This window comes from Alosa sapidissima, chromosome 9 (assembly GCF_018492685.1).
Source record: "Alosa sapidissima isolate fAloSap1 chromosome 9, fAloSap1.pri, whole genome shotgun sequence".
Lineage (NCBI taxonomy): Eukaryota > Metazoa > Chordata > Actinopteri > Clupeiformes > Clupeidae > Alosa > Alosa sapidissima.
The window spans coordinates 35,435,449-35,462,476 of NC_055965.1; the positions used below are offsets into that span (position 1 = coordinate 35,435,449).

The window sequence follows — 27,028 nt, forward strand, 5'->3', positions numbered from 1 at the left end:
TGATCAACTTCCGAGGGGGATATTTAAAATAGGAGCAATTGGTTATCTGCGCCGCAGAGGGAAGACGTGCGACTGCACTCAATCCATCGTCTCAAAAGGAAATACATGGTGCCACTGAAACTGTCAGTGGAATCAGAATGACGTGTGAGGGTGTGCTAACTCTCCCGTCCTTTTCACACTGTATAGACCCTTTCAACAATAAAAACAAAAACAATGCTTGAACATTCTATTTGGGCCCCAATCTACTTCCTCTGCATTAAGATAACATATGGAATGTTTAAAACGGAAGCCTTGTGGGGCCAACTATGATGCTGATAATGGAACTCTCTTGAAAGGGTCTATACACAAGTGATGCTCAAGCAGTCACCCTGGGAACTATGTTTTTAAATGTTCAGATGACACAGCCATCCTTAGCCAACAGTATAAAGACACATGTACATAAGCCTATTTCTCAGAAATAGGAAACTTTGTGCAGTGGTGCGACGCTAACCATTTCATAACGTCTCTAGATAGAAAGATAGATAGATAGATAGATAGATAGATAGATAGATACTTTATTGATCCTCAAGGGGAAATTCAAGAAGACCAAGGAGATGGTCCTGGACCCTAGGTCTGTAGGGGACCACAGTCCTGTGGTCATACATGACACACACATTAGTCAGGTGAGCTCATACAAGTACCTAGGAATCCACCTGGATAACACTTTTAGTTGGAAGGCACACGTTGAGAGTCTCTGCTCTCGAATACAGCAGAGATTCTATTTCTTACGTAGACTCAGAGTGTTTGGTGTGGACTAGAGCAGCCCAAAACTTTTCAACCCGCGACCCCCAAAATAACCGTGCCAGAGACTGGCGACCCCCACTATCCCTGGATGTGACTCAAAAAATAAAATTCTTACGTAGACTCAGAGTGTTTGGTGTGGACTAGAGCAGCCCAAAACTTTTCAACCCGCGACCCCCAAAATAACCGTGCCAGAGACTGGCGACCCCCACTATCCCTGGATGTGACTCAAAAAATAAAATAAAATGTGCGCACCGGCCATACGCACTAGGCTTATCCAAACACGGGCTTAACGACAACACAAAAGAACAGAGCAGCCTGTTATGATTTTACATATAGAACTTTAGGCTACTATATGATAAAAGCAGAATACCTTAGTCAAAAAATAATACTTTAATACTTTAAAAAATAATACTTTAATACTTTACTTTAATTTCCATTTTAAAGCAAAACCAAAGCACTTTTCCTGTCGCACGCACGCTATTTGTTTATCCAGCACTGGCTTTGGAAATAATGTCTACAGACAAGGTAGGCCTAGAGTACGTTGCATGATTTTATGAAAGTATGATGTATTGCGACATCAGAAGCAAGTCAAATTTGTAGTTTCTTATGTCTCATTCCATCGAACTACAGATCCGCTACCCAATCTGGCAAACTTGCATAGTGCGGTTATAGCCGATAGAGGGTCGCGAAGAGAATGCAGTGCCGTTCACCCTGTTATGAGTTGATAATTTTGGAAAAAATATTTTAATGTACAAAAAACTCTTTGGTGTTGCTTTAACAGAAGAATATCTCAGTCAGGGTAATATCCACAAACATATATTGTTGCTGCGCAAATTTACATTTTGGCAACTATGTTTCAGCGTTAATCTCATCTAATGAGATGGATGGAACACAGCAAGTCCATTCTTGGTTTAATTGTGGAGACGGCTACACGGAGATCATCCTCCACATTTAGACGCGATCTGTATTTGTTTTTAATATATGTCAGTGCAGAGAAAGTCTTTTCGCACAGGTATGTGGAGCCAAACGGCGTCAGTACGTCCATCGCGGCCTTGGATAGCTGTGGATATTCCCTCTCGACTGAAATCCAGAACTCAGCAAGCGTCTTGGAATTAAAATCTGTCTTTAAAGTGTTTATGGGATGTGTGCAATGGTGCCATGGTGTTATGTTTGTGTTATGTATGTTTATGGGATGTGTGCAATGGTGCCATGGTGTTTATGTTATGTTTGTGCTATGTATGTTTATGGGATGTGTGCAATGGTGCCATGGTGATTATGTTTGTGCTATGTATATTTATGGGATGTGTGCAATATAGGGGGGGGGGGGGGGGTATTTATACTGTGTTGTCTGTCTTGTGAGTTTTGATTGTATTGTAGGCGTTGTGTCCAGCACATGAGTCCAAGACAAATGTCCCTTTGGGACAATAAAGTATATATCATCATCGTCACCATCATCATCATCATCATCATCATCACCACCACCACCATCATCATCATCATCATCACATCAATGACAAATCCTTACGCTATTGTTCTTGATCAAGATAGTCAAACTGCTTAGTAATGTTGTTAATATGACTACTCTGTGAGCAATACATCAGCAGCCACTGAACTGAGAAAATAGAAAAGTGATACAATTGTTCTCTACACATCTGTCTATAGGCTACTGTTCATACTGCACATACCATATTTATTTTGCTCTTATAATGCTACAGTTATAACATAGTATATCATAATATACTGCACACATCCTCACTGTGAACCTTACTCCAGGCTTGTGGATATGTGTAGTATATTATAATGAGAGTGAGTGGGTTGCTGGCACTCCTGTTTCTCAGACTGATAGTTTTTAATTATTATGGCCACCATGTGATCTATAGCTCTGTGAAATATCTGCTCTAAATACCTGTCCAGGGACTACAGGTGAAAACAAGAGAATGTAATTCTCAGGGAATTACGAGTGCATGAAAATGCAAAAATGGCTGCTGAATGAAATATTGTTGAATATGGTCTAAAATATAATCTAAGTAAAAAGATCAGATAGAGGAAAAAGCTGGCGGGGAGTCATAATTGATGACAGCTGACAGTTGGAATGGCCGAACAGTTAAATAGTTGAGTAGTTTAAATAGTTAAATTATTTTATAGCGAATTATTGTATTGAGGACTTATTTTGAAGTTGAGGACAGAGGAAACAGTTGGCAGGAGTTGTAGTTGATGACGATTGACAGTTGGAATGGCTGAACAGTTAAATAGTTGGATAGTGAAAATGGTTAGGTTATTTAATAGGGAATTATTGTAGTGAGTACTTTTATTTTTAAACAGTTGTGGGCAGAGTAAACAATTGGCAGGAGTCATAGTTGATTACAACTGACAGTTTGAAAGGCTGAACAGTTAAATAGTTGGATAAAATGGTTAAATTATTTAAAATGGAATTATTGTAGTGAGGAGTTTTATTTTGAAACAGTTGTGGGCAGAGGAAACAGTTGACGGGAGTTGATGACTGTTGCTAGAGTAGTTATGGTGGTTGCTATGCCGGTTGCTAGGTTACTGATGTTGGTTGCTAGGTTTTAACTGTGAATGTGGTTGCTAGGCTGTTGCTAGGGTACTTGAAGTCGTTGCTAGGTTGTTTCTAGGGTCTCCGTGGTGGCTACTATCATAGATAAAGGAGTTACTACAGTGGTTTGCTAGTATAATCATCTTGGTTGCTATGGAAACTGACATAGATGCTTAATTTCAATGGTTGCTAAATTGGTTGCTAGGTAGATGGTGGTTTAATATAGTAGGCTAGAGGCATAGTTGATGATAACTGACAGTTGGAATAGTTGAAAAGTTAAATCGTTGGATAGTTTAAATGGTTAAATTATTTAATAGGAAATTATTGTAGTGGAGACTTTTATTTTGAAACAGTTGTGGGCAGAGGAAACAGTTGAACAGGATCTGTAGTCTTAAGAGAGCCAGATTGTATGCTTAAAGCCTGAGACAGACAGTTGCTGGAGGTCGCCGGAACCATATAGCTCTGGCCGGAACACTTGGCATAGGATTCTAAGTGCCCTATTGTGATGCCATAATTGCCAATGTTAGGTCTATGGGGAATTTTTTAATTAATAGTTCAAAAAGTATAAAAGTTACAAATATGAGAAATACATTCCACACCTGTCCTAAGTAAGACCTACGTAACACAGTTTGAATGAAGTTTCTACGTTAAACGGTTGAAGCCGCATTAAACGCGGAAAAAGCGTTAGACGAAGAATAATAATAAGAAGAAATCGGATAACAGTAGATTGCATTTTCATGCACTCTAATGAGCCATTGTGACCTGAACGTTCTAAGGGTGGCGCTTAGCGACAGGTCAATTGTGACCTGGCCATAGACTGTAAAAAATATGGACAAAGCGTCTGTGACGTCACCCATAGATTTTCTGAAGAACGGTTATGAAGCCGTTTATGGGGGGTATGGGCGGCGCCATCTTGGAAAACCTTGGGAAATCCTAACCCCGCCCACCTCCTGAGCAAGCCGGTGAACCCGCCTCGTCGTCAGCCCGAGCAGCCTCAGCTAAGCTATCTGTAACGTTAGCCCTACAAGATGGACTGGCACAGACGTTGCTGTAACATAATTTGCTGGTAAGTTTGATCTGCTAACGTGAAGTTCATGTATGTTTCTTAATGCCATGTTCAGACACTTTTTAATTTTGTATGCTGAAAGGTATTCGGGTGAACGGTTGAAAAGTTGAGAATGAAGAGATGAGTTTGCAGATTCTAGCTTCTAGGTAAAATAAACTAACGTTAGCTATCCCTCCCTTGCTGAAGTTACGGTAAAATAACGTAGAGTAATTGAGCAGTTTAGCGTTACAGGTTCAGCAACTCGTACTGACAAAAATGTATCTTTGCCTTTATTGTTTTGTGATTAACGTTAGCATCTCATATCCTCAGTGGCAGCCATCATTGTAACGTTAATTAATTTACGATAACATCAGCCAGCTCGCTGTATTCTGTCAACGTGTGGTGTGAATTGATAACAAAATCGTAGTAGGGTATTAGTTAACTTGTACATCATGAATTCATTTTGATTAACTCTTAATATCACGTTTTGAAATCGCTATATTGCTCTAAAGTTGTCAGTGGTAGCTTGGTCTAAGATGACATTGAAATTTCTCATCGGTGGCCATTTCACGATCCAGCGTTCATGTTCGGTTAGCTTGCCTTATTTCCCCTTCTTGTCAGGCTATTATCAAAACGTTAAATCCAGTTAGTGTCCGGTGTTTGGCATAAAAATGCCAATATTAGTGTAGTTTGTCACTGAAGACCCATTTCAAATCGCACAATAGTACTACAGCATTGTACAATAACTGTACTTTTGTTGATTACAACAAGTAGTGTTGGTTTGCATTATTGTATTATCTTGTAAGATATATAGGTACTAATGAAAAGTTTACCTTTCTATTTTGGCAGTTCGCCATGGGGAGGAGGCGGCAAGGAGGTCCATAACCTGGGACTAGAGGTCCAGGTGAAGTGGTTTGGCTGGTGTGTGGTGATATTGAACCCATTGAGACTATACAGTACATTTCACTTTATGTCTATTGATGGACTGTTACACCTACCCTTTACTTATGCCAAACCCATTTCTGTTCTTTAAATATCAGAAAGCAAACTTACTGTTGATGGCACTGAACTTGCACTTGGAAATGTTTATGGAACTTTTCTGAACTGTGAATTACATTAAAACTCATGCCAAACCAATTTGCCTGTGCTTTCAAAAACATTTACACAAATCCGTCAGCTTCAGTCAGTAGGTTGAATTGAAGACCCAGATGCAGAAGTTAAGGTGATTTTTTACTTGTATATCTTGAGCATTACAGGTAACCACTGAATTTGTGAAACTAAAATAACAAAAACTAATATGTACTAAGCTAGTACATAGTCAATACATATTAGATCACAAGACACAGATGCAAATGCTGTAAATAAAGGTGAACAAAGTCCTTGAAATCAGAAGCTGCCACTGCTCAATGACGTCTGCCCCATCTGGTAGGATTTCAAAATGTTCCAGATCTGAAAACAGAAATATTGGTATATGTCACATCCTTGAACTTACTGTAAACTATGAACAAGTGCTCACAAATTAAGCTAAAAAAAAAAAATGTATGTGGTAATCATAGACTGTGGAGGCAATATATGACAACAACGAAGTAAGATTTGCAGACTCACTCCCAATATTTATAATGAACAACAAACTCACAGAACACTTAGCTGAATGGGGACAGGACACGCGTATTCAACTATTGCACATGCCCTGTTTATGCGGGCAATAAGCAAAAACAAATGTGGTGTATTTAAAGTAATGTAGAATAAATATTTCTTGTATTTTTGTGTTTTCAGTGAAACAGTCTAAGCTCATATCTACACCCTATTGAGGTAGTTATTAACAGTTAGGCCAAGGTCCAGTCAAACAATAGCCAGCCACTGGTGCCATATTGTTTAATTATGCAATCTGTATCCAACCAAAACCTGCTGATTTGAAGGCATAATGCAACTACTTTCCATGTGTGACTTATCAAAAGATGCTAATGATAAATTATTTTGATAGTTATTGCACAGATGTGCCCTGGACTGCTCAAAATAAAAGGCCACTCTAAATGTCTGAAATGCATTCATGTTTGTTCAGTATATGGTAACGATGTCTGGAATATACAACCAGTAGGTTGCTCCAATTAAATGTATGAAAAATGTCAAAGTACCATGGAATCAGTGCTGAAGTGATGCTTCGGAGTGTCGACTGCACAGACGAGAATTGAAGTTAGGAGTCCAGAGCCCTCTCCAGCACCCAGCCTGTCTGGATTACCTACAGGGAAACTTTGCATAGACAAGAAGTGTTAGTTCAAATTTGTGTTTAACAAATAAATGGCATCAATAAGAGTGTCAAACGTCAGTTATAACTATCGCTTGTTATCACAGCTCCATGTTCAAAGTATACGGTCAATGGTTCATAGCGGTTCACAATTTTGCCTCAGCTAGCCGACAACAAGCCTTTTAATGCTTCGGCTGAAGTTTTTTTTATCTTAAACGTGACAACCCAAAGACTGTATAAATTGTCAATGGACTAAGCATTCCCACAGAGCGTATTTACAAAAGGTTTTTTGACGAGAACATGCTTTGTTGCACCAGTATGTTTGTGAACTAACGTTAACTTTAGAGCTGTCTGTTCATTGACTCACACCTGGCTAGTATGACCAACGTTAAGCTAACTCATAACGGGAGCACAATGGTTTTCACTTACGTTAACTTTATTCAAGTTAACTAAATGTATGTGTGTGCTTCTGCCATTCGGTCATCATTTTCGACATTAACTTATTTGAGGCGATATGACGCTAACGTAGCCTAACGTTAGTGCCCACTCGATGCTAAATAATGCTAACATCTAGTGCTACGTGAAATAGTAGTGGAATGAATGTCACTTACCTGAAAAAAACTGGAACGAAGTCTTCTGAAAGTGTCGGTTAGTAGGCTTCAATTAATAGCTTAGCAAACCATTTTATGTCAGCTTTTTGAATAAAGATGTTCAGAAAGGATGTGGTAACTTTGTGTATAAACATGGCTGAGACGTCAAAGTTTCAGGGTTTCCACTCAGCTGGCAACGTCTGCTGCTGTATGCCTCGACGTCAGCCGTCAATCAAGCCGACCACGCCCTTAATTATTCATATATTGTATATCTAAATGTGATCTAAACTAATGAGTTAGAAAAAAATTCACCCCCCTCACAGTTGTCAGGCACTGGGAAACTACCGAAAAGTACAATAAAAGTCCATGGGACCAGGCTTTAAAAACATGTATTTACGCTGTGAAAACGGACATTTTAACATGGGAGTCTATGGACATTTGCTCGCTTTTGGGACCAGTCCCTAGCGGATTTTCGATGTATTGCAGTTTTTCGAACTTCCGGGTAGGCTTCATTGTTCAGATTAGAATGTTGCCGCTTGGACCTGGCCCAAGACATATTCTCTTGCATTACAAGATCAATGTTTATTTGTGCATTGTCCCTGTTTTAAGTAAATACATTTACATTCCATTCCTTTGTCTCTGTGGAATGTTTTTTGTGACAAAATTAAATAAATAAATGAAATATGAAATCAATAAATGAAATATGAAATAAATAAGTTGAAATAAATAAATAAAAGATTAAATAAATAAATAAAAAGTAAAATAAATAAATACAATGTGAAATAAATAAATAAATAAAAAATTACATGTAAAAGACATATATACATTGACATTTACATTTACATTTCATATGCACGGTCATGCAATGTGCCATTAAATAAAAAAAATACGTCAGTCACCCATCAAGGCGGGACCTAACCACTGATTGCACGAATCCAGCTCTGAGTCAGACTGTACTGGCTTGCTACCTGTGAACCACACTGGACTAAGGACATAGCTCAGACTTGTATCATAACTCACGAAACATACAACAACAAGGATTTCATTCTAAATTCATACTTTTGGGAAGATATCAGGCGTGAAAGCGTTCTGTCATTTGATGGGTCTGTTTGCTGTGTCTGAGGGTTGATAGACATGCTATGTGCACATCTAGAGCTAGCGCTAACAGTTAGCACAAGCGTTAGCTAATTATCCACATCTACAGAAAGCGAACTTCTATCTATGGCAAACGACTTTGCTATTGCTTCTATTTATAGTAGGGTGCCCAGACGTCCCAGTTAACTTCACTTGAGCTGAATTCACCTCATTTGTTATATGATACATAAACAATAAAGCTTGAGATGCACATGCCGTGAACTCTTATTATGCGAGTGTCAGTGCCAGCTTTTTACATTGCCCAATAGTGTCCACAACTTTGCAGAGACTTTTTAGTTCTCAATATGAGGGTATAACTCAGCAGCCGACAAGGATTTTTGACAGCACTAGATGCTATGTTTTTACGTCCCATAGAACATAGCAACATAGAACACACAATCTTTCTGAATGAAAATGCCTAGGTTATGGCTGTTAGCAGTAGCACTAGCTTTTAGCAGAGCCCGTCTAGACATTCTCTGCTTTTAGCTTCTATCAATGACTTTATTCTGATCAGCCAGTCATGCTCACAAAGTTTGATTTTTTTTTTTCAGGCAGCAACCAATCAGAGGCTAGGTCCCGCCTTGATGGGTGACTGAAGTATTTATTTGTTTCATGGCACATTGCAAGACCGTGCATATGGAATGTAAATGTCAATGTCAATGTATATATGGTTTTTACATTTAATCTTTTATTTATTTATGTATTTTTTATTTTATTTATTTAACTATTTATTTAATCTTTTATTTATTTATTTCAACTTTTAATTATTTATTTCATATTTCATTTATTGATTTCATATTTCATTTATTTATTTAATTTTGGCACAAAAAACATTCCATACTGTGCCTGTAGTCTGCACAATGACAATACAGTTGAATATGTTTTAAGATAATGCAGATTCGTTTTTAGATTAAATGAATCCCAATCTTTCCAAAAAGTACAACACATGTAAGATTATGATGGATCACCAAAAGCTGAAAGCAAGGAGAAACCAAATCTTGAAGGGAATCACATTTATTCTGAGAAGCAAAAATATCCCATGGGGTCGATCTTGGGGCCACTATTATTCAACCTCTATATGCTCCCACTTGGACAAATCATTCAAAATAATTTGATTTCATATCATAGCTATGCAGATGACACACAAATTTACTTAGCTCACCAAACAACTATGGTCCTCTTCAGCTGAACAAAGAAAAAACTGAAGTAATTATATTTGGTAAAAATGAGGAAAGACTTAGGGTTGCCACTCTCCTTGACACAAAAGAGTTGAAGGCAAAGGATACTGTTAAAAATCTTGGTGTATTAATTGACAGTGATCTAAATTTCAACAGCCACATGAAAGCGATAACTAAATCAGCTTTTTACCACCTCAAAAATATTGTCAAACTCAAGAGGGCTGATGTCAAAACATGACTTAGAAAAACTCATTCATGCATTTATCTCCAGCAGGGTTGATTACTGCAATGGACTGTTCACAGGCCTTCCTAAAAAGACTATTAAACAGCTTCAGGTGATACAAAATGCAGCAGCTAGGACTCTAACAAAAACTAAAAGAACTGACCACATTACTCCAATTCTTAAGTCCTTGCACTGGCTTCCAGTAAGTCACAGAATTGACTTTAAAGCACTATTGCTTGTTTATAAATCAGTAAATGGAGCAGGACCTAAATACTTGTCAGACATGCTTCAGCAGTACACACCTTCTCGTCCTCTCAGGTCCCAGGTGAAAAACCTGCTAGTAAAACCAGTTAGAACTAAACATGGTGAAGCAGCTTTTAGCTGCTATGCGGCTCAGCTGTGGAACCAACTTTCGGATGACATTAAAAAGGCCCGAACTGTAGCCAGTTTTAAATCTAGACTTAAGACCAAACTGTTCTCAGACGCTTTCTGCTAACTGTGCCGAGTTACAAATTCTGAATCTGCCTCGATAATTATTCTACTTTGTCTTTTATTACTTTTTTTTACTACTTTTGCCTTTGTTTCTGCTTACTAATTATTCTTTATTTTTAAATGATTTTACCTTGTGTTTTATGTTTTCTTTTTATTATGATCTTTACCTTTTAACTATTCTTTGACTATATTGCCCTTCTATGCTTTTATTTGTTATTATTGTTTGGTTTTGTTTATGTAAAGCACATTGAATGACCTCTGTGTATGAAATGTGCTATATAAATAAACTTGACTTGACTTGCATGTGAAGCCTTGCTAAGGCTCAATTTGCCAATAAAACAGCTCATAATCTTCTCCTACGACACCCCATAAAGATGGAGGATATAAAGGAAGGCATGTGGAAGTCTAAAAGGTCCCTGGGCCTTTAGCATACAAAAACACTATTCTGCCCTCACAATTGTGTCCTTAAAGGTGCTCTAAGCGATGCTGGGTAACGTCACTTCTGTTGATGTTCAAACAAAACAGAAAGCTAGCTCGCTACTCCCTCCCCCTCCCTCCCATGCAATTGAAACTCTTTTAAAAGCGCATCTTGTCTGTGATTTGCTGGAACAGTTTGTTTTTATGGGCAAGGTTTGCCCAAGTTCTTTTGTGGTCGTTTTTGGAGCCTGGGTGGTCCAGAGAGATCACATTTTTTTACAGTATATTCATGACAGATGGTGATGTTTGCTGTTTGACAAAAAATGTTTTAGCTTAAAAAAAGTATGACATTGCTTAGAGCACCTTAGAGAAATCCGGCGAGTTCTCATATCCCAGAGACCCCATGTATGCATAGATCTTTATGAAAACTCGCTGGATTGCTCCCTTAATGGCCTAGGCAGATAGCAAACATGACCACGAATGCTCCAGCAGGACGAAGATCTATCTGGGTTATACAGTCGTTTATTTTCCATTTCCTAAACAGCTGTTCATTTACTATTAATTACAGTCTGTCAATATTACTCAATAAAAACAGCTGTTCATTTAATTAAACCGAAATATTACATATCATGTCACATGTTAATCATTTCCACACAGTAAACCAACACTAACACAAACGAGTTCCAGGCTAGTCAGTAGTGTTACTAAAAAAAATACGTTTTTTTTTTTTACAGAAATAGTTTTTATACATTTCACTTAACAAGGCTCTGAACGTGAGAGACAACTTTGTTGCCGACATCTACTAAATAGCAAAAAAATATTAACGATACCCATGTACACCACTAGGTGTCCTCTTTGTATTTTCTATGACCTGTAAGCTAGTGATGGGCAAATGAAGCTTTGGTGAACCACTAAACCACAGCAGTGTGAAACACTAATGAAAAAATCCAATATGGCTGCCACATGTAGATTTTTCAACATAAAAGTCCTTACCCAAACCAGTATATGTAACCAAAAATATTGGTTTGCTAAGGACTGTTATGTTGAAAAATGTATGTGTGGCGGCCATCTTTTTGCTTTTCAGCTAGTATCGCTAGGTTCACACTGCTGTGGTTCAGTGGTTCACCAAAGCTTCATTTGCCCATCACTACTGTAAGCAGCATTGACTAAGAAATAAACATTAGTTAGAGCACTCAAGATACTAATGTAAAATGCAACACAGGTTTGACCTCTTGAATGAAACTCCAGCCTAACAAACATGCTTCTCTCCTGTGTGAGGTTGGTTTGACCTCTTGAATTAAACTCCAGCCTAACAAACATGCTTCTCTCTTGTGTGAGGTGGTGTTGCTTGAGTTTGACCTCTCGAGTGAAACACGGAGTACAGTATGGCGGCCCTTGTGACTTAGCTGGTGTCATTTGAGTGTACATGATTGAGTGACACTAGCTACACTGAGTGCACTTGTATGGTATCTCATGTGTGAGTGCGCAGATGTACTTTGAGATTACTGTTTTGGTAGAAACCCTTCCCACATTGATTACATTGGTATGGCCTCTCTCCTGTGTGAATTCGCTGATGTACTTTGAGAGATCCCTTTTGAGTGAAGCTCTTCCCACATTGAGTACATTGGTACGGCCTCTCTCCTGTGTGAATGCGCTGATGTACTTTGAGATCTGTCTTTTGAATGAAACTCTTCCCACACTGAGTGCATTGGTACGGCCTCTCTCCTGTGTGAATGAGTTGATGTCGTTTGAAAGTGGCCCTATCATTGAAAGTCTTGCCACACTGAGTGCATTGGTATGGCCTCTCTCCTGTGTGAGTGCGCTGGTGCAGTTTAAGGTTTCCCTTTTGAGTGAAGCTCTTGCCACATTGGGTACAGTGATACGGCTTCTCTCCTGTGTGAGTGCGCTTGTGATCATCGAGATGCTTACGTAGAGTGAACCTCTTGCCACACTGAGTGCATTGGTATGGTCTCACTCCTGTGTGAATACGGAGGTGAGCTTTGAGATGATGACTGAAAGTGAAACTCTTCCCACACTGAGAACAGCAGTATGGCCTCTTCCTTGTGTGCTTGTTTGAAGGGGAGGGAGATGATCCTTTTCCTGTTTAACATAAAAAGGAAGACGCAGTCACCTAAACAAATACTGGATTAGGTCATCTTAAAGTTCTGCTGCTGAAAAAAATTCTGCATTCTGTTGGGGGATTTACTCTTAGACTTACAGGGATGCTACAAAGGGCACGTAGCTGAGGCATGATCCATTTGCATAGCGCAAAAATAGTTTCAGAGGTCTACTACGAATGCACTAACCGCCAATCAAGACTAGTGTAGCCAGTTTCACTGATTACAGTGGAAGCTAATTGTTGCAGCTGACGCAATGGAACGCTCTAACCGCCAATCAGGACTAGTGTAGCCAGTTCCATTGATTACAGTGGAAGCTAATTGTTGCAGCTGACGCTATGGAACGTACTAACCGCCAATCAGGACTAGTGTAGCCAGTTCCATTGATTACAGTGGAAGCTAATTGTTGCAGCTGACGCTATGGAACGCTCTAACCGCCAATCAGGACTAGTGTAGCCAGTTCCATTGATTACAGTGGAAGCTAATTGTTGCAGCTGACGCTATGAAACGCTTCAGTTACGTGTCTGTTGCATCCTCCATTCCATTTCAGCATTCCATTTACATTTCATTTAGCACACACTTCCATCAAATAGAGTTAACCCTTTGCAGACGAATAGAGTTAAGAGACTATATGCAAGACACAGTTACATTTACTCATTTGGCAGATGCATTTATCCAAAGCGACTTACAGCCATGGAATTAACATTTAAGCATTTTAACATAAGGCCCAAGCTGTTATTTACATTCGTTTTTTTATTTCCCCTCACTGCTTATTTTTTTTATTTCCCTCACTGCTCCCCAAACACCGCTGTAGCAGGCAGCTCACTGCTCCCCAAACACCGCTGTAGCAGGCAGCTCACTGCGTCGGGATTAGTGTGTGCTTCACCTCACTGTGTGTTCACTGTGTGCCGAGTGTGTTTCACTAATTCACGGATTGGGATAAATGCAGAGACCAAATTTCCCTCACGGGATCAAAAGAGTTTATATACTTATACTTATAAGCTACAAAGATATCACTACATCAGTAGAATAACATTTAACACTGTGCTCTTAGAAACCCACACGGTTGACTGGGTCAAGGGACGAATCACATGGGACAAATGTATACGTACAGTACAGATTTTTATGTAGAAAATAGATTTTTATGTATCTGTACTGTAATGTAAATACTTTTGCCATGACTAGATTAAACACTTTAAAGTCGACGTGGACATTAAACTTTAAAAAATGTCGACAAATAAGTTGAACTATCATGTCAGCTTTAATCTTGACATTTCGTCTTTATTCTCAACATTCAAAACTAGTTAGTATTGTTGCTAAACCCGATTCAGAAAACGTGGCAAAGTTATATTTTAACCAAGGAGCCAAATGAAATACGCCAGTGAGGTAGCTCGCCCCTACAGGACCTTTATAGGACCGGTATATTCCAGACAGGGTTTGTTTTTTGTTCTATATACCGTATTTTCTGGACTATAAGTCGTACTTTTTTTCATAGTTTGGCTGGTCCTGCGACTTATATTCAGGTGCGACTTATATATGAAAAAATATATAATTGAACATGTTTTTAAATGTTAATTTATATTAACTGACATGAACCCTACATGAAACATTACGTCTACAGCCGCGAGAGAGCGCTCTTAAATGCTCTTAAAAGTCCTGTGCACTTTCAGTCAGAGATTAGTGCTTGCACTAACACTCATACATACCTAAATCATCAAATTATGGCAGGGATTCTATTTATAGCCGGGCCTCAGATTTGGACAAATAAAAGCCAGTATAATTTTGTTTCAATTTAACTCATAAAAGAGCTCTTCTTAATATTTTATATTGTTGGTTGGTATTGTTGCCAATGAAAAGTCATTGTCCTACACCATGAGTCTCCAACACGTTGCCCTCATTGCTCTTAAGCTAGTCGCATGCCGCCCCTCTGAGCTAGAGGCTGAAGCAGTAACCTACATTTAAACACAATTGTTGCTGCCAGGCGTCAGCCTATGAATTTTATAAAAAAGTAAATCATCCATAATTTAAAAAATAACTACATTTAGGCTATCGTAGACCTCTTTGGCTAGGTTTCCCTTGCAGCACAGCACACGAATGAATGAAAGCGCGGATACCTTATCTCGCAATAAGTGGATGGCAATCGAAATCCCGACACTATGAAACTTAATAGTAAGCCATTAAATACCATACAGATTTCATTGGTCATCAGTCCCGATATTTAGCAATATAATCAACAGTACAAACGTAGCCTAAATTAAATCTCAAATTGAACATCTGCTTTTGATAGCCATGCCGCTCCAAACGAAAAGTAGGCCTATGTCTCACAATAAAACGCAAGAAATAAAGGACTATATAGCTGACTCAATACAAGCCATGGCCAAATAAAGGTGCTGTGCTTTGCGCAGCCTACATTTGAGGATTTACGAGTCTCCTAAACATTCCTCACCCGTTATCTAGACATGCATGAAAACATTTGAAAACAAAACGCACTGCCATGTAATATTTGATCGCTGTTTTGCTACTAATTATCTTTCATGTAATGAATACGCACAGAAAGTGAAAGTAGGCCTAATGTGCGCTCCGTGTCTGTAGCTGTCTGTTCACGTCCGCAATCGAACGTCAAATAGAAAAGTCATCCATGTTCTCTACGTTATAGCCTAGGCGGTCATGCTTCTGTGTTTGCAAAATTCCTGACGGTTCCTGATCGCTAAATGTTTGTTTTCCTTTCCTGTCGATAGCGGTTGATGTTGAAGCACCTATAGGCTATAATTTGACTTCAGCGGTGACAAATCCTGCTGAGAGAGAGAGCGAGAGCAACGAAAGAGAGGCACCCCCAAAGTGGTCCTGCGCGCGCGTGTGTGTCTGCATGGGGTTCAATTGAAGTCAGAGTTGGTCCGTCAATAGTCCCGCATTCAGGCCGCTCCATTATTATATTAATGTCAGACAGGGTAGGGTAAAATGTGTGGGAATCTCTCGCATTATGATGGCTAGATTTGCGGGACTTTTATTATTATGCTCAATACTAAGTAATAATTTATTCGCAATACCCGCAATTCCGCGCTGGAATTTAGATCCTTTTAAATGTGCATCTTTTTTTCTCTCGCTCTCTCGGAGGTGGCCAGCCAAGCAATTGTTCTGCTGCATGCCAGCCTGTGCCAATATATCGTACAAAATGATTGATTGCATTGCATTCTCCACATTTTTAGCTAAATGTTCATGTACCACATCAGCATTTGAGTTCAGTGTTTTTTTTTTGTAAATTGCTTTACAATTAGCGTCGGGCCTTGTCAGCAGCCTTCGGCTTGCCACTTGCCACTATTCACTCCTTCGTCTTCATTAACATTCCCTGTAGAATTCTCAATATTTTTGGCCTTAATGTTATACAGTTATAGTCTGTTCTTAGTCTTGGATTTTGTGAAATACATTTCGAAATATCACCTGCTTGCTGCAGCTTCGGTCTGCACGTCCATTTAAACCCGCATCTTTTTCTCTCTCGAGCATTTAATCTGCTGCCAGCTTGTATCTCCACGTCGTCCAAAATGCTTGATTGCATTGCATTCTCCACATTTTTAGCTACATTTTCATGTACCACATCAGCATTTTTGTTCTTTGAATCTTTTGTAAATTGCTTTACAAATACCGTCGGGCCTATAGGCCTATTGCCATGGCTTGCCTCAGCTTTGGTCACGTCCTTTTAAAACCGTCTTTTTCTCTAATCTGCTGCCAGCTTGTGACTCCACATCGCCAAAAAAGGTTGATTGCATTGTATTCTCCACATTTTTAGCTAAATTGTCATGTATCATATCAGCATTTTTGTTCAGTGAATCTTTTGTTAATTGCTTTACAATTACCGTCGGGCCTATAGGCCTATCGTTTCGGTCACGTCTAAAACTGCATCTTTTTCTCTCTCATGAGCATTTAATCTGCTGCCAGCTTGTGACTCCACATCGCCCAAAATGCTTGATTGCATTGTATTCTCCACATTTTAGTAACATTTTGGTGCACCTCATGGCATTTTCTTTCAGTGAATCTTTTGCTTTGCAATTACCTTCCTGCCCTCCTCTTGGCTGCCTTCACTCCTTCATCTTTAATCTTTTTGGCCAATAATCCAGTTATATAGTCTCTGCTTTTGGTTTTGGATTTTGTGAAATACATTTCTAAATAAATGCGACTTATAGTCCAGTGCGACTTATATATGTTTTTTTCCTGCTCATGATGCATTTTTTGACTGATGCGACTTATACTCAGGAGCGACTTATAGTCCGGAAAATAAGGTACAGACAATGCCCTAAAACCCTTTTTTTAGGCTTTTGAGCATTTATTTTAACAAATGCTATGGAAAACATAATGAATTTCATCTCATCCACATATCCTTATGCACAGTGCACAACGACGCTACTAAGTTAGCTAAAAGCGGTGAGATTCAAGCAAGTCTCACAGGCTGGCCTTGAAGTGACAAGCACTCAATTTGACTTGCACAGCACCAATACAGTGTAATGACATGAAAGATAAGTCTATATAATTTATTTATTATATATAGTAATAGTTTAGCTCACAGGTGAGATGTGGCATATGATTAAGCTTTAATTTTCAATTAATTGTAAATAATAATTTTCTGTTTTCATTTTATTTCATTTCAATTTCTAATAATAATGTAAGTAATAATTACTAATAATGTGAATGAAAAAGGTGAAAGAAAAGTATGAATTATCCTGTCTATAATGTGACCAGTTCAAGTAGCCTACTGCAATAATCATGCTTTGTAATTGCATCTTTATTTCACATTTCCCAGTGTGTGTGTGTGTGTGTTTGTGTGTGTGTGTTGCTCTTTCCTAAGCACTACCTACCTGAATGACTGTATTCTCCATACTCATCATCATCATCTTCATCATCATCTTCTTCACCATCTTCATCACCTTCTTCATCATCTTCATATTCAGAGACTGGCGCCTCCAGCAGCCTCTGACCGTCAGACGAGACCATCGGCGTCTGAGACGAGACCTTTATTAGTTTGTCTGACCATATTCAGTCTCTTATGAGTTTGTCTGATGATGTGGGGTTGATGCCCATTAGCATGACATGGTTTTATGAAATGAGTTTACAGGTGTAACAGCATTGCCTTGTCAAATCAAATGGGTTAGCCGTTATATTAGCATTAGCATGTCAAATCAAATGGGTTAGCCGTTATATTAGCATTAGCATGTCAGCTCAAATGGGTTAGCAGTATTAGCATTATCCTGTCAGATCTAATGGGCTAGCAGTAATATTAGCATTAACATGTTAGATCAAATGGGCTAGCAGTAATATTAGCATTAGCATGTCAGATCAAATGAGTTGCTATTATGATATTATGCAAAATCCAATACAGTACCTGGATCTGTTCAAATTTAATGTCTGCAGCTGAAGGGACGGTATACTCTGTTCTAAGGTCAGCTCTCTCTAAAGCAGAAATAAAGGAGATTTATATTCACACTAATTCATTTAGCAGAAACCCTCAGAATCAATAGATTTGTCAAACACAAAATCATCAAGAACATTGTTTTAACAAGAGACTTTCAGTTTAAATGTCAGGCAAAGTCAAAAGTCACTAACTGGTTCAGAAATAATTGTTTTAAAGCAGCACTAAAGAAGATTTGTTCTCAGGGTCCCCCTAGATTTGAGAAGCGCAATGATAAACTAACTAAATATGTGCATAGCAAATCTTTTCCATTTAGATTTGAAAGAGATCTCTCAATTCCTGTAGCATAAGCAGATCTTTTCCCATTTAGATTGCAGCAGTCTGTTGAAAGAGATCTCTGAATTTCTGTATCATAGCAGCTCTATTTCATATAGACCCTTTCAAGACAGTTCCATTATCAGCATAATAGTTGTTCTCAAGGCTTCCGTTTTAACATTCCATATGTTATCTCAATGCAGAGGAAGTAGATTGGGAACCAAGTAGAATGTTCAAGCATTGTTTTTGTTTTTATTGTTGAAAGGGTCTATAGATTTCAGAAGGGGGGCAATGTTCTTACCCGAACACAGGAAGTTGAAAGTGATTGCTAGGTCTGTAATTGCTAGATCATGTTTTTAGACATGTTATGTTAGGGTTCCTTTAAGGAAGAACATTAAATATGGGTTCAACTCAGAACAAAAACCAACTGAAAGTGTGTGTGTGTGTTCCTCCCAACAACTCCTTACCATACTGACTGCACTCCTCATATCCATGAACAGCATTTTCTTCTTTAATCCCAGAGACTGAACTCTCCAGCAGCCTCTGGTCGCTAGGAGAGAGCGGTGGAATCTGACCATCAGGCGAGACCAGCTGTTCTGTCCAGACCATTGGCTCCTCAGCTGCCGTCAGCTGATCTGATTGGACAGGAGGACTGGGACTCCTGATTTGCTGCTAAACACATGAGAGACGTTGTGTTTGAGACGAATGTATAAATGTAAATGTTTGTATGTGTGTGTGTAACTGTGTACATGAGTGTGCGTGTTTGCATGTTTGTGTGTGTAACTTTGAATGCAGTATGTGTGTGTGCGTGTGCGTGTTTGCATGTTTTTGTGTGTAACAGTGTATATGAGTATGTGTGTTTGTATGTTTGAGTGTATGTACGTGTGACCAATGACAGGGAGACATATCCCAACGCTGCGTTGTCATGGACTACAGGTACAAACTACAGCCTGTGCATTTTAAAATAGTCTTCGTATCGTAATCTACACGACACAGTGAGTAGGCTAATAATTGGATTTAGGTCATTGCTACACTTGCTAAAATGTATTGTCATAGTCAGTTACCTTGCTGACCCAAAAACAATATATGACAACATTTACTTTTCTCTTATTTACCACAAAGCCTGATATAATGCAGCCTAAACCATGCAGACAGTAAATCAATTTTAATTTGTAGCTTATTCATGGAACGTCTCTCGGCCAATCAGAAACAAATACATAGTTCCATAGAACCCCATTGTAGCTTATTCCAAGTAGGCAGTCACTGGAGGTGGCAACCATAGAACGCCATGTTTTAAAAATGTTGGCGGCCAAATTCAATGCTAATTGGCTGAAGCTAATCCTCCAAATCCCAACCCCCTGCTTGAAACAGTGTGTAGATGCAGGGAAAGTGTTCTGGCCTTGCCAGTTTTCTTTCTATCAGAGACTTTTATTTTGACACTGTGGTCAAAACCAAGTTGTCTGTGACCACCGAATACAGGCATTACCGTATCCAAGACACAGGAGGATTCCCTCTGGTCAGGCTGGGTGCCGCAAAGTCGGCCTTCTCCCAAGATCACAAAGAGATCTCCCTCAGTTGCAACTTTGTTGGGTCCTGCACCGTTGGTCCTCCTTGCTATACATCAGAGATAGGTAATCCCATCCTCGTCGCCAATTTTGTGGTCAAAATTATTCCAAGACAACTGGTGTGAGACTGAAGCTTTATTCACGATACCGATACTCTTAACACACACACACACACACATATCTCATGTATTTACTGGTGTATCTCATGTCTCATGTATCTCATGTATTTACTGGTGTATCTCATATCTCATGTATCTCATGTATTTACTGGTGTATCTCATGTCTCATGTATTTACTGATGTATCTCATATCTCATGTATCTCATGTATTTACTGGTGTATTTACTGGTGTATCTCATGTCTCATGTATCTCATGTATTTACTGGTGTATGTCATGTCTCATGTATCTCATGTATTTACTGGTGTATCTCATGTCTCATGTATTTACTGGTGTATCTCATGTCACATGTATTTACTGGTGTATCTCATATCTAATGTATCTCATGTATTTACTGGTGTATCTCATGTCTCATGTATTTACTGGTGTATTTACTGGTGTATCTCATATCTCATGTATCTCATGTATTTACTGGTGTATCTCATGTCTCATGTATTTACTGGTGTATCTCATGTATCTCATGTATTTACTGGTGTATCTCATGTATCTCATGTATTTACTGGTGTATCTCATGTATTTACTGGTGTATCTCATGTCTCATGTATCTCATGTATTTACTGGTGTATCTCATGTCTCATGTATTTACTGGTGTATGTGTCTGTATTTCAGTTTCACACTATTCATCACATAAACGGTCAACTTCACCCTTTGTGTCCGGGACTTACTATGTGGAGGTGTTTAGCTTGCTGGCTAGTTAATAAGAACCTTCTGTGAGGCCAGTACAGGAAGACTGTGAAGTGTGTGTGTGTGTGTGTAGTGTATGTGTGTAGTGTGTGTGTAGTGTGTGTAGTGTGTGTAGTGTGTGTAGTGTGTGTGTGTGTGTGTAGTGTGTGTGTAGTGTGTGTGTACTTCTCACCTTGATCTGGCTTTCTCCACCCTGTGGCCACTTATTCACTTCCTGAACCGTCCTGTTGGGGGGGGGGGGGGGTTCGTTTAATAAAAGAGAGATTGAAATAGAGTGCTCTATAATGAAAACAGAGTGAGTGTGCGTCACACGTGTGTGTGTGTGTGTATACCTATTACTTTGCTGGCTTTGCAGATGTTGATGCAGGTCCCTTAGCTCATTCTTCAGAAAAGTCACAGTCTGTATCGAAATACACACACACACACACACACACACACAGTATGGCGAATAAATAAAAAACAAATAATAAACAGTACGGCAAATCAGTGGACCTCTTCCAGTTCTACTAAGTATCTACAACCAACCCCAGTTCTACTGAGTAACTCTACTTCAACCAAACCCAGTTCTACTGAGTAACTCCACAAACCCAGTTCTACTGAGTAACTCCAACCAAACCCAGTTCTACTGAGTAACTCCAACCAAACCCAGCTCTACTTCAACCAAACCCAGTTCTACTGAGTAACTCTACTTCAATGAAACCCAGTTCTACTGAGTAACTCCAACCAAACCCAATTCTACTGAGTAACTCTACTTCAATGAAACCCAGTTCTATAAGTCTACGCTGCAACCTAATGTGTAACTCTTATGATAGCAGGTGAATGTGTGTCTTGATTGCATGAAGTCTCTATAACTGTGCTACACACACACACACACACACACACACACACACACACACACACACACACACACCTGGTTGGCCTGTGTCAGTGAGTTGTGTGTCTCCTCCAGGTGTTTCTGCAGTTCATCGATCTTCAGCTTCAACTGCATATTTGACTCCACCTGCTCTGTTAGGCTCTGCCCAGTCTCTGCCTCCTTCTCTTCCAAACGACGAATCAACATGCAGAGCTCCTGGTTCTTAACCACTTCATGCTGATAAAGGCAGAAACTCATCAAACAGGGAAAACACACACACACACAGTCCAAAGACTGAAACACACATTCTTCATGAATAGCATTTCATGCATAGAGGAGCTCTCATGATTGCAAACCATAGTGATTCTGTAAGACTTGTTCAGACAGGTGCAGCCTAGGTGTCAACATTCACGTGTGTGTGTGTGTGTGTGAGGCTAAACTATCCTGTGAGTATGGAAACAGAAATACGGCAGAGATGGCAACATACAGAGGATGTATCACAACACAAGGTTCACATTCTATGTGTGTGTGAGTGTGTGTGTGTGTGTGCGCGTGCATGCGTCTTACCTGTAATGCTAGTGTGATGCATTGGGTGGCCTTCTCCAAGTCGATGCAGGCTTGCTTGTGACTCATGTCCATATGCTGACCAATCTCATTCATCTACAAACACACACACACACACACACACACACACACACACAAAGGGCAGGTCTATTATACAACACTATAGCTCCAAACCTAAGACTTGGTCACTACGATATTGTCTACGCAAAGGGAAATTATATACAAGCTATTTTTCTGGATGCTGATTCTTGATTCGTTTTACTCTTTGTGTACGTCCTTACATCTGAAATAGTGTATTATCAAAGTGAAATGGTCGATGTGCTGTCTCAGTAACAGTGAACATCAAGCAGTGTTAGTTACAAATGTATAGGGGTTCACGGTTCCCAGACTGGTGGGGGGAACCAAGTTAACTGATTGAGATTTGACAAGCGGTGTTGACCAAGCTGGACTGGAAATCAACGTGCCCCGAAAATCGAAGACTAAACGATGACTACAGAATATTTTGTCGGCTAGCGTGACACCGGTGACGAAAACCTGAAGGGTCACAACTCTTGCTCGCAGTAGCTTCTACTGACTTGTGACTTTGCACGTACTGGGGAATTAGAGCGTCTGCCTCAGACAAATATTGGCTGTTCACTGATGTCGGCTGGGTGTCATTTCATTCAACACATAGATAGTGTATTTCCTTCAAACAATAAATCCAAACAGGAGCGCTACTCCCACCTTCGTGCCAACTCGTCGTAGCCTCCCGGAATCGGTGTGATTTGACGGGGACAGATGCTGCCAGCGCGAGGTCGAACTCTGCTGCATGTCGGAAAAATATCTCTTAAATATTTACTTAAAAAATATCTCCCGATGACAGAATTGAAAAATATGGCTTTAGACATAGATGAACACACCTTGTCCTTACGAAATATCTAAGCATAAGCCGTTCACATCAACCAGGCTGCTCTTTTAAAACTGGCTGTGGGGTTTGTTTTGCTTTTCTTATTCTACTGCCGGCTTTACAAGGTTTAGTGGAGCTTAGAAGTTTACCGCCCTCTACCGTGCAGGATGAGAAGTTGCATATACAGTATATTGTAGTGAACTGAGCCTAGCTGGTTCATGACTGAACTCCCATAATGCTGCGCAGTGTGTGTGTGTGTGTAATGTTGATGTTGGTTTTAGTGAGACTAATTGCGTTTACCTTGTCATGTATGTGTTAGCTGGTATAGTCTTTCTTTATGTTGTACCTCATGTGTTTACCCCGTGTATTGTATGCGACTACCCTGTTTGTGTATCGTGCTTGTTTAATTGACCTCCCTTGTGTTGCCTGTGTAATGACGTTAGGGTGTTTTGGTGCATAACCAATAAACCATTCTGAGACAACTTAGCAGTTTGTTACAATATTTTTGTGAGTAACAGCTGGGTCCTTGGTCCTCAAAATGCTTGTGCCAATGACGCACAGTTGCAAAGCTATTTATTAACAAAACTAGCTATTTTAAAACTACAGTCACACATTATTTTTTCGAAGGGATTGATTCTAAGAGACTGGATACGTTTTGTGTCCCTCTGTAGGCTATATCTGTATGTTTAGAGATGTTTCACTGTTCTGCATGGCTGTGTCTATGTGTTCTTAGAGATAAGCGAGAATATTATGATTTTGCAGTGTTTCACTGTTCTGCACGGCTGTGTCTATGTGTTTAGAGATAAGCGGGAATATTATGATTTTGCAGTAGCCTATTTCACTGTCTCCATGGCTGCGTCAGTAGCTATCTGCTCCGGATTTCCAGGTGGCCACTAATCAGAGCCTGATTCAGTGTAGTCCACGTGAGATGGGATTATCAACGCCATCTCCCATCAGCCTGGAAGGATGCTGTGTTTGAAATGTGGGACTGATTGGATCGTTAATCAGCCGGGACTGATTTGGACTGATTTAATTGACTGCGACAAATGCGGGTAAGGTTCGCCAAAAAGTACCCAAAGCTGCCATTATTGCCAATATAAGGATTTTCGGGTTTTAATTGAGCTAACTACCTACAGTATGACAAGTTGCATTGCAAGCAGTGGTGTCAGCAGAACATTTTGACAGAGGTGGCCAGGGGAGGCCATTGCAAATCTTGGGGTGGCACGCCATAGTGGGTGATGGATGCGGCTGATAGACTAGGTGCACGAATGGCTCATCCTGTTCGCTCATTATTTCCGGTGGAGCGTTAAAGCTGCAGTTGGCAAGATTTTTTTTGATCATATTCACTGAAACCGACACTATGCTCCGACAGAACAACATAAATCAGCCGGTTTTAGAAAAAAAAACCACACTTCTACCTCCACCTAGAGCCTGTCAATTGTTTTTGCAAAATTCCACAGCTCCCAGTTCTTCTGGTCCAATCAGAGCAGGGCTGTGTGAGATCTAACTGTCAATCACAGTCTGGTGCAGTCTGGTGCGCACTGAGGAGCACAAACTCCATGAGGGGATGCTCAGTGGTAGTAGGGGAGGGGCATGAGACATTTTGGATAGGTCCCTTCAATCAGTCAGACTTGCCTACTGCAGCTTTAACTGTGTTATATTCAGTATATAAGAAGTATAAGTAAGTATATACACTCAGCACACAGTGAGGTGAAGCACACACTAATCCCGGCTCAGTGAGCTGCCTGCATCAACAGCGGCGCTCGGGGAGCAGTGAGGGGTTGGGTGCCTTGCTCAAGGGCACTTCAGCCGTTCCCACTGGTCGGGACTCGAACCGGCAACCCTCCGGTTACAAGGCCGGCATGCTAACCAGTGGGGCACGGCTGCCCCAGTGGAATGAATCCATTCCACTCACGTTATCAGGAGAATACAGCAGCCTAAATTTTATTTCGAACACTTATTTTGGTCTCACTCATTGGATCCAAATAACAGAAATAGCAAACTTCAAGAAATAGTAGGGTTAAGCTATAAGCGCATAGCCAATTAAACATGTCCATGGAAAACGGGATACTTTTTGAAGCTATTTCAGCTTGTGTAGGCCTATCAGTGCTTTCTGAACATATTGAACACACTTTTAAAAATACCGTGATAATACCGAAAACCGTGATAATTTTGATCACTATAACCGTGAGGTTACATTTTCATACCGTTACATCCCTAGTGTAGACACTCATTACAACATGTGATGTGTTGCAATTTAATGAGTGATGTGATATAATTTAATAAGTGATGTAATTTAATCAGTGATGTGATGTAGTTTAATGAGTGATGTAATTTAATGAGTGATGTAACTTAATGAGTGATGTGATGTAGTTTAATGAGTGATGTAATTTAATGAGTGATGTGATGTAATTTAATCAGTGATGTGATGTAGTTTAATGAGTGATGTGATGTAGTTTAATGAGTGATGCAGTTTAATGAGTGATGTGATGTAGTTTAATGAGTGATGTAGTTTAATGAGTGAAGTGATGTAGTTTAATGAGTGATGTAGTTTAATGAGTGATGTGATGTAGTTTAATGAGTGATGTAGTTTAATGAGTGATGTAGTTTAATGAGTGATGTGATGTAGTTTAACGAGTGATGTAACTTAATGAGTGATGTAGTTTAATGAGTGATGTAGTTTAATGAGTGATGTAATTTAATGAGTGATGTAGTTTAATGAATGATGTAGTTTAATGAGTGATGTAATTTAATGACTGATGTAATTTAATGACTGATGTGATGTATTTTAATGAGTGATAATTAGTTATGTAGTTTAATGAGTGATGTAATTTAATGAGTGATGTGATATAATTGAAGTAATGTAATTTAATGAGTGATGTAGTTTAATGAGTGATGTGATTTAATGAGTGATGTAATTTAATGAGTGATGTAGTTTAATGAGTGAAGTAGTTTAATGAGTGATGTGATGTAGTTTAATGAGTGATGTAGTTTAATGAGTGATGTAGTTTAATGACTGATGTGATGTAGTTTAATGAGTGATGTAGTTTAATGAGTGATGTAACTTAATGAGTGATGTAGTTTAATGAGTGATGTAGTTTAATGAGTGATGTAGTTTAATGAGTGATGTGATGTAGTTTAATGAGTGATGTAGTTTAATGAATGATGTAGTTTAATGAGTGATGTAACTTAATGAGTGATGTAGTTTAATGAGTGATGTAGTTTAATGAGTGATCTGATGTAGTTTAATGAGTGATGTGATGTAGTTTAATGAGTGATGTCGTTTAATGAATGATGTAGTTTAATGAGTGATGTAGTTTAATGAGTGATGTGATGTAGTTTAATGAGTGATGTGATGTAGTTTAATGAGTGATGTAGTTTAATGAGTGATGCAGTTTAATGAGTGATGTGATGTAGTTTAATGAGTGATGTAACTTAATGAGTGATGTAGTTTAATGAGTGATTAATGAGTGATGTAGTTTAATGAGTGATGTGATGTAGTTTAATGAGTGATGTAGTTTAATGAAGCTGTTAACTGGGCTAAAATCAGTAGTAGCCAGTAACACCAGTAGTATTTGTATGAGGCAATGACAGAATTGCATTTTTATTAGTTGTTGGTTTTAATTGATTTATTATATTCTGTTGTTTGGAAGTCTGTTCCCTTTGTTGTAATAAAGGGAAATAAATGGTTGGTGTGTGTGTGTAGATGGATGCGCTTGGCCACCATACAGACACGAGTCACAAGCAAGCCTGCATCGACCTGGAGAACGTCACCCAGTGCACCAAACAAGCACACACACACAAGGCG

General features: G+C 39.3%; 2 protein-coding genes and 2 long non-coding RNA genes across 25 annotated transcripts in view; 1 reads left to right on the forward strand and 3 right to left on the reverse strand.

Annotated features, from left to right (window-relative positions):
* Positions 1-27,028, reverse strand: part of LOC121718788 (NACHT, LRR and PYD domains-containing protein 3-like) — a 1,510,793-nt gene that overhangs the window by 1,170,837 nt on the left and 312,928 nt on the right. The gene's annotated exons all lie outside the window — the stretch shown is intronic.
* Positions 1-27,028, reverse strand: part of LOC121718821 (oocyte zinc finger protein XlCOF22-like) — a 201,861-nt gene that overhangs the window by 96,516 nt on the left and 78,317 nt on the right. For 5 of the 13 annotated variants that reach the window (XM_042104116.1, XM_042104117.1, XM_042104112.1 and 2 more), the window contains one exon: positions 21,090-21,141. The exons of 2 other annotated variants lie outside the window; for them this stretch is intronic. In XM_042104116.1, coding sequence (XP_041960050.1) covers positions 21,090-21,141 — 52 coding nt within the window. Of the gene's footprint in view, positions 1-11,733; positions 12,762-17,625; positions 17,768-18,149; positions 18,218-18,958; positions 19,164-21,089; positions 21,142-21,249; positions 21,318-21,827; positions 22,008-22,337; positions 22,431-23,057; positions 23,324-27,028 lie in introns of those variants that run through there. 6 more of the 13 variants (XM_042104126.1, XM_042104115.1, XM_042104109.1 and 3 more) reach the window with 6 other exon arrangements.
* LOC121719100 lies at positions 4,163-5,519 on the forward strand. The gene is made up of 2 exons (XR_006034163.1): positions 4,163-4,403; positions 5,232-5,519. It is a non-coding gene; the product is annotated as an uncharacterized LOC121719100 (long non-coding RNA).
* Positions 5,611-7,487, reverse strand: LOC121719045. Its single transcript, XR_006034103.1, has 3 exons — positions 7,239-7,487; positions 6,518-6,632; positions 5,611-5,831 (listed from the first exon to the last, which is right to left on the reverse strand). It is a non-coding gene; the product is annotated as an uncharacterized LOC121719045 (long non-coding RNA).